Consider the following 9115-nt stretch of genomic DNA (forward strand, 5'->3'; position numbering starts at 1 on the left):
CGTTGCCTGCAATGTAGAATTGCAGGCAGTGAATCAGAATGCTCCCTTGGAGCCAAGTCTCCACTGCCAGATCGGGTGCAGTCCAATCATGTTATCACACTTAAACACCCACTCAACTGCTTATAGGCGTCCATAGCAACAGAGTGGCAAGCAGTTAGAGAAGCATCTTGTGGTAGATCTTGTCTGAGCCCACTGCTCCTGACAAAAATTAAACAATGCACTTGTACCAAAATACATGGTCAATAGCTATGCCAGTACAAATGTTAATAAACAATTAGATGTTACTCTGTGCTCATTATACCCCACGCATCTATGAAAATAAAAACCCTGACTGCATGGAAATGGTGGTGAAAGGTGGACTTTTATAAACATTTAGTGGGACTGCGCTAGAATAACATCTTACTGCCTGAGATCAATTGTTAAGCAAGATGCTAGACACATTAGTTACAATTTGCCTCACACCTACTTCAGCCCATGAAAAAGCTAAACACAACTGAACGTATGTGACATCCAAATACAATCACAAAACACTATGCCCTGATTTAATTAGGTAATAAACAAACAAAGCGTGTGCTGTAGAAAGGTTCACAGGCTATAGTATATGAGTAATACCTACTGTACTCTGCATGAAAAATTCAGTTTTCTGCATAACAAAAAATATGTTACACAGAATTAACTCTAAAATGAGATTATTAAAAATAAGATTTTAAAAATATTTTCAAAATTTGGTAACCTTAGAACAGAAGCATTGGCGTTGGAGTATGGACTGACTGGCAACTTTAAGCCCAGGGGGGCGAGACTCAGCTCAGCAGCTTACTAGGGACATTTTAAAGGGAAGACAAAGCAGGTAGCCCAGAGACCCAGCCCAAGATAGCCTACTATGGGACTGGCCTGGGGAGCAGATGATTCCCTGCCCAGCAAGTCCCTGGGAGGTAGAAGCTGAATACAAGCTTTGAAGAAAGAATTGAGCGCATGCTAAATTCTCAAAAGACCTAGGATACAGCCAGATCTTCACAACATATCTGATTTAAATACGTTTGACAACTCCATCTCATATGAATGTAATATTTTAAGATGCTCATGAAGAGCTATTCATTTACACTAAACAAACATATAAAAAAAATTGAAATGAAATTCTGCAGATGACATTATGCTATCTACTGCTTACAAAAAAGATTTATGATGATGCTATTTAAAATTTCAGATTAGTACCTTAGTCTCATATATGCATAGAAATATATAATCAACAGTGAGTAAAATAAAGCTTAGAGATTGCTGCTGTCACAGTCTCATGCTATCTCTATTTCTAGACTCCAATAAAATGTCATCCTACTGTTAGTTTAAAAAGGTTTTGCATTTGAAATAGAAACTGTCCTATTTTTAGGATGCAGGTGGCAGAAATATATTAACTTTTGCTATAGGACTTTGTAAGTCAGGTAATTAGATTATACTTATGAATATTCTTACTGTGCAAACACTATTTAAGTTTAGTTAAAGACACAGACCAATGTTAAGGGTTGTTCACACCCGTCTGCTGTCAATGTGCATTTTAGCTAAGTGGTGTAAGTGAACTAGCATGTTATTTAAAGGATCAAATGATTCTCTGGCTATGGATTCTGAATCTTTGAATTCAAAGTGACATCATTAATTAGCATTACCAAAAATAATAATAATAATAATAATAATAATAATAATAATAATAATAGTACTACTACTACTACTACTACTACTACTACTACTAATAATAATAATACTAAGACCTCACTACATAACTTATATCAATATAAACTTGACTCAAAATTGTGCATATACACACAACTTTTCTGATTGATCAATTTAGGGGCGATCAGGGGAGGACTGGCAAATTTTAGCCCGAGGGGCAAGACTCGACTCAGCAGCCTAATAGGAACATTTTAAAGGGAAAAAGTTCAGGTGGCCCAGTGATCCAGCCCAAAGTACCCCACAATGGGACTGGCCCGGGGGCAGATGCCCCACTGCCCCCCAGCCCAGCCAGCCCCGGGTGCAACTCTGCAAAAAGCCTAATGTGCTGTCAGTATGAGAAACAAATCCTGAATTGCCTTCCTAGAAGTTGCTATACAAGTGATGCTACTATCATAGGGATTGATGACAAAATGTTGACTGATATTTCACCAAATGTGAGAGCAATCTTCTGTAAAACGTTGTATTATAAGGAGATTATTGCAGCATGATTCTATTACCTATTTTATAATAAATAATTTTGTCCTGAAAAGAATGGATCTTCAATTTGCAAAGCAGAAGGGTCTATTTAAGTGTAAATTAGATGAGTGTAATTTCATCTCGGCTCACGTTTGTACCTGTGCTGATAAATAGTGAGTACCACGCCAGTTCGCGTAGCGTATAATACGTGAAAACGCCCAGAAAGTGGGTATGCATAAGTGCCCAAGCAGATTTGTGTGATTCTACCACTTACGCCAGGCTGGCCCCCATCCTGTACATCCTGAAGGGACAGGATTGGGCATTCGAGTGTAAGCTGAATACAACAATTGCGAATGGATGCATATGCATATACATATATGCCTGAGAAAGCCACATTATTTGCAGGTGGTCAGGGGTAAGTGCAAATAGTGGCTGATGATGAAGGTCATTGGCAGCAAAGAACTGCTTGTGATTAGCTGTTTGTGATTGTACCACTTACTCTGATTTTTGCTTTTTTTATCACTCGGGCATAATTTATGCTTTTGTGTGTAAGCAAAACTTTTTTTGATACACGAGACAGGGGTATTGTTTCTGCTGTAATAGAGAGGCTTTATTGATGCTTAATAATGAATATGTTTGTTGCACAGAAAACAAATGGATATTAAGATGGGCGACATTAATAAGTGCCTGTGACGTGTGTTTAGCATAAGCTAGGCACATATGCAACTATTGCCAAGCTGCATGGATTTTAAGATGCATATGGCTCAATAGAAAACATCAAAAACCTGATTCATAAAGGCCCTTTTCTGCCACTGGATGCATCCTGCAGTGTCTTATGTAGTAGAGCAGACCTGCGCCGGATTAAATTAGCGCATGTATCTTCAGATCTGTTCCTTGTTGAATTTGAGAGTACGCAGAGATGAATGATGTACATATAAAACAAATGCATGTTGTGCTCAGTATGCGTGCCTTGATGAATCAGGCCCCAAGCCATTTGAAGGGGTTTTTTTCACCTATAGATTAAGTAGATGAGTGAGATTTGTTCTTTACTATTGTCTTTATCTTCTTTCACATATCGCACACTGGCGAAAAAATCTTAATATATGTGAGTGCGCTGAGTGGATAGATCTCTATATTTCCACTTTTTTTTAATGGTATACACTAGAGATGTTCACTGACGCCCGTGTTTTGGTTTTGGTATTGGTTTTGGATCTGTATAAAGTTTGTGTTTTGGTTTTGGCAAAACTGTTCTCATATTTTGGTTTTGGTTTTGGTTTTGGATCTGTATATTTTAGAAAAATTACTAAAATATGCTAAAATCACATAATGTTGCTCCTTTTTTGTTCCTACAATATTATTAACCTCAATAACACTAATTTCCAGCCATTTCCAGTCAATTTTGACTACCACACAGGTCACAATATTATTTTTATACACTTTCAGACAAAAACTGCAGCGACCTGGCTGGATGCTAAGAGAAAGAGCAACGACACAAACACACGGCAGTTCATAGCACATCTAGGAAACATTGCCACACAGCAGTGGCAATAAAAGAAAAGTTGTGCAAGATGGACTTGTCCTTGGGCCTTCCCACCCATTGATATTGAAAAGGACATGTACAGTTTAACAAACCAAGCACTCCAGCAACAAGGAGTGCCACTTTTGTGGCTGAAGTGCTTTGTTTATTGGGGCCCCCACAAAACAAGCTAACAATGTGCATCATCCTCACACAATATTAATTCATCACCACTGGAATCCACCGTTACACAAGTCTCTATACTTTGATGTAATTGCTGGTTAAGGTCTTTCTCGTGGAATTTGTAGTTCATTTTGAGGAACATCATCTTTTCCACATTTTTAGGAAGTAGCCTCCTTTGCCGATCACTGACAAGGTTCCCGGCTGTACTGAAAACTCTTCCTGAGTACACACTGGAGGGTGGACAGCTTAAAGCGAGTGTGTACACGGGTCTCCAAATTTCATTTTTTTCCTCACAGTATGTAAAGGGACTGTCTGACATGTTTATATCAATGCTTGTTAAAATAATCCTCCACCATCCTTTGGATGTTAATAGTAGGATCAGTGTAGTTACGGCGTCATGGTTTTTGGTCAATTCTTTTAGACCAGACCAGATGTCAAAATGTTGTGCTGAGTCATCTGCATCATCCCTGGGTCTCTTGGGAAAGTTTTTTCTTAGCAGCAGTTGCCTGAGAAACTGAAGGAGGAGACACCGTTGTGTCACGTACCACTTGAGCTGTCAACCTGCTCACCAGGAGCTCCTTAAGTCTCTTGAGATCTAGGTCAGTTGGAAGCAAAGAGAACACATAGCTTTTAAACCTAGGATCAAGCACAGTCGCCAAGATGTAGTGATACGATTTCAAGATTTTAATAACTCTTGGATCCTGGCGAAGCGAATCAAGTACTTGATCTACAATTTCGACATGCTTAGCGTGATTGCTTTGTTTCATCTCCTGCTTCAGTTTCTCAAGTTGCTTTTTCAAAAGTCTAAATAAGGGAATCACTTGGCTCAAGCTAGCAGTGTCTGAACTCACTTCACAGGTGACTACTTTGAATGGTTTCAGCACCTTGCACAACACGGAAAGTATTATCCACTGCGCTGGACTAAAATACATTCCCCCTCCTTTCCCAATGTCATGGCTTGTGGAGTAAGCGTAGATAGCTTTTCTCTGTTCGTCCATCCTCAGAAGCATATAAAGAATGGAATTCCACCTTGTTACCACCTCTTGCTTTAGTTGGTGGCAGGGAAAATTAAATTGTTCTTGTAGCTGCTGCAATCTCCTACATGCTGTTGCAGAATGCCAGAAATGTTCCGAAATTTCACAGGCCACAGACAGCATCTCCTGCACATCCCTGTCATTTTTAAAAATCTCTGCACCACCAAGTTGATTGTGTGAGCAAAACAGGGAATGTGATGAAATTCACCCAGCTGTAATGTTCTCACAATATGGGTGGCATTATCAGAAATGACATATCCTGAGGAGAGTCCAAACGGGATAAGTCATGTAACAATGAAATCTCTCAGTTTTTGTAACAGATTGTCAGCTGTATGCCTCTTAGTGAAGCCAGTGATACACAGAGTAGCCTGCTTCAGAAAAATGTGACGTAGCTGGGTACATGCTGCTGCTGTTCCTGCTGGTGAAGGTGAATCACCAACCCAGTGGGCTGTCACAGTCATATAATCTTTAGTTTGTCCAGTTCCGCTTGTCCACATATCTGTGGTTAAGTGTACAGTAGGTAGAATGGCATTTTGTAGCCCAATAATGACATTTTTATGAATCTTCTGGTAAAGGTGAGTAATAGCTTTTCTAGTACAATGGTGATGTGTTGGAATTTGGTAACGGGGACACAAGACCTCAAGTAATTGTCTAACACCAGCTGCATTAATAGTGGATATTGGATGCAGATCTAATACTAGTTTAGTCGCCATGGCGTCTGTAATCCGCTTTGTGCCTTGGTGACAGCTGTCATATTTGCTTCCTCTTGCAAAGGATTGTTAAACAGTCAATTGTTGTAAACTACTAGTAGTCTTCTTCTTGGTTTGCTTCTGAAGATTCACCCCCAGCAGCAGCAGCAGCAGCAGCATGAGAACTAACGATAAAGAATTCTTCTGAGGGATCCCGGATAATGGAGGAGCCATTTAGCCTTAGCAAGTTGGATGCAGGACTAACTCCGATTGCTAGTGAGGATATTTATGAGGACGGTGTTGTGGGTGTAGACTGCAGGTGCCGGGATCTAGGTGAGAGTAAGGAGCTATCTGATGCTGGACTGCTTGTTGTTTTTTTTTTAGCATAAGTTTCTGATTTTCCCAAAAGCTTCTAAAGAGCTTTCTTCAAATGGTGTAACATGGATAAGGTTCCTAGATGGTTAAGTTCCCTTCCTCTACTGACTGTGGCTTTACAAACGCTACAAAAGGCTAGACAACTGTTGTCAGGATTTGGGTAAAAATAATTCCACACATAAGAGGTGGATTTTTTTGAAATAATGCCCAGGCATGACAATCGTCTTATTCTTATCACGTGCAAAAACTGCTTCCACTGGTGCAGGACTTACACAAACATCATCATCGTCATCAAAATCCTCATTAGCGCCGTTGTCAGCTACACAAATATCCCTCTCATCTTGTTGCAATTCCAAAGTGGCTTCCTCGATTTGTGCATCACTGGCTACACTTGGATTGCTCGTCCACACATCTGCAGAAATGCTGAAAGGAGGCTTCTTTATGAGTACAGTATCAGAAAGGTCAGGCTTACATATAGCACTCATGGACACTCCTCAGGGATTTGTGTCATTTCTGAATCTGAACATACGTTTTTTTCTGCCTTACTGACTTTTTCCAGCTCAGCTTTTACACATAAAAGTAATTTGCCACCACTTTTTGAGTCTGAATGACAAATTCTTGCATCGTCATGACTGACCCTACAAGATGATGCCTCACTGACAGTTGCAGAACTAGCACTCATACAGAAAGGCGAAGGCTTGATTCTTTCCTTGCCACTGCATGTGCAGAATGGCATGTTGGCAATTTTATGCTTTTCTGCAGTTAACTTTGCCTGACTTAAACACACTATGCACTTTAGCAGATGACGTAGAGGGATTACTATCATCATGACTGGTACCAGCAGCTGCTTGGTGCTCCTGATCTTCTGTGAACTGATGTGAATCCATATCAATGGCACAGAGCAATGTGACTGGAGACTTTTAAGAACACTGCCAGCTCTATTATTTCTGTTTCAGCACTGACAGTGAGCAATGGCACATACACTGTAGACTGGCAGGAACACTGCCACCCCTCCTGTTTCTTGGTGAGCTATGGCACAGTAGAATATAACTGGAGACTTTAGGAACACTTCCAGCCCTATTATTATTCTGCCACTTCTCCTGTCTCTGGGTGATCTATGGCACAGTAGAATGTCACTGGAGACTTTTAAGAACACTCCCAGCCCTCCTCTTTCTCTTTCATTAATCATGCTGCCCAACTGCACTGGAGACTGCCAAGAACGCTGCTACCCCTTCTGTGTCTCTCTGTGAAATGGCACCAGATCTACGTGGAGGGCGGTACTTATAGAATCCAAAACTCGCGAGATTCGACTTTGCAGCAATGACGTTTTGCCTTGTTTTCAGTTCCAAAGCCCTGAGCATCTCTAGTTTACACTATGTTTAACAGCTTTTAATCTGTGTCCCTTCTGGGCAGGATCTTCTGACGTATCAACATTCTGCAGCAAGTCAATGTCATAACTGTCCATTTTTTCCTCAGTTAGGATCTAGGTCCAATCCCTCTAGCAGATGGATAAATAGTATACGTGTGGTAGTAATAACTACAAGTGGCTGACAATAATGCTACTCAACTGGCTGTGCTAAATTGTGCAGGAACTGTTCATTTCAGCTCAAAATAAAAACACTGGAATGACAGAATGTCTCAAGTTCTGAAGATGAAAAATGATGTCCACCTATTTATTTTAATTACTATAATAAATAGCTGAGTCAATTTAAAATACAGAATGTGCAACATTATACCATTTCTTAAAAAGGTGTACTCTAATATTGCATGTAAAATATATGTTTTTCTTCTGTTCATTTGTATTAATTTTTCCATACCTTATAATAGTGACCAATACTAGGATATTTCCAACTAATCCAGTGGAACAGATGATTCCAATGAAAGAGGGAAGAATAACTGTTTCTGCAGTATTAATAAGACGATATTCATTTCTCATACTCCATGATTTATTGAGAAAGTCACCAGTACTATTCCAGGAGGTGATCTGGATTTCATTCATTATTATACACTTCCTCTGTTTTAATCTGCAACAAGAAAAGACATATTTAGTTCATATACTGATGTCCTTTACATAACAAGCTCTCTACAGTATTCCCAGGGCCAATATCAGTCACCAAAGGAAAAGACTTGTTAATCGAGAAGGAAAATAATAGGATGTGGTTTGCCCATTACAGAAATTCCCGTGCAACGTCTTCTAAACACAAATCATTAGGGAGCCCTATAAAAAGCTGTAAATCACTTTAACTTAAAACAAAAGAACAAACAATAATAATATGTACATTCACATTTGCTTATCATCACCTATTCCCTATTATTGTCAATAGGAATCCATGAATGTACTAAAAGAGCATAACGATAGTAAAAATGATTTAAAAACAGTATTATAACACGGTTAGAGCAAAGCCACCCAAAAACTGTTAATATGCAAATTGTAAACTAAGGCCTCAAACACACATATTTGTATTTAATGTGTTTAACCCTTTCAACCTTGAGTATAATTTCTGTGAATGTGAGTATAATTTCTGTGAATGTGGCCTGTACCATTATTATTATTATCATCTTTTATTTATAAAGCGCCACAAGGCTTCCACAAGGCCATACATAATGGGTTAGAACATAAAACAAAATTACATCACTACATAAGTACATACAGATAAGAACAATGGGCCTGATTCATAAAGAAACTTAGGCAAGAATTTGAGTAAGTTTTCTTACTCAAGTTTTCTGGACAAATCCTTGTTGCAATGCAAGGTGTGCAAATGAGTTTATTATTTTGCACATGAGGAAATTACTGGCAGTTTTTTCATGTAGCACACAAACTTGAAAGCTTATTTGTACACTAAAATTTAAAGTTGATCTAGTACATGCCCTATCCCAAATATAAATCTGCCATCACATTTTATATTTACCTCCCCCTCCAATGCAACATGGTTTTGCCTTATTTACTTACTTTAGCTTAACTTTCCTTAATGAATAAGTCCCTAGATGCTTTTTCATGTAGCACACAAATATCACCTCTGTGTTTAAATAAGCTAACAAATATTTGACATGAAAAAAACAGACAGTATTTTCCTTATGTGCAAAATAATAAACTCATTTGCACCCCTTGAACTGTAACATGGTTTTGTCCAGAAAACTTA

At 38.9% G+C, this 9115-nt stretch overlaps 1 protein-coding gene across 1 annotated transcript in view; it reads right to left on the reverse strand.

Annotated features, from left to right (window-relative positions):
• MCHR2 (melanin concentrating hormone receptor 2) overlaps nucleotides 1–7995 on the reverse strand; it is a 97994-nt gene extending 89999 nt beyond the window's left edge. The window contains exon 1 of the mRNA XM_075200633.1: nucleotides 7793–7995. Within this exon, the coding sequence (XP_075056734.1) occupies nucleotides 7793–7974 (182 nt within the window). The 5' untranslated portion in view covers nucleotides 7975–7995. The remainder of the gene's footprint in view (nucleotides 1–7792) is intronic.
• Nucleotides 7996–9115: the final 1120 nt, after the last annotated feature.

The sequence above is a fragment of the Mixophyes fleayi genome, chromosome 3, assembly GCF_038048845.1.
Source record: "Mixophyes fleayi isolate aMixFle1 chromosome 3, aMixFle1.hap1, whole genome shotgun sequence".
NCBI lineage: Eukaryota > Metazoa > Chordata > Amphibia > Anura > Limnodynastidae > Mixophyes > Mixophyes fleayi.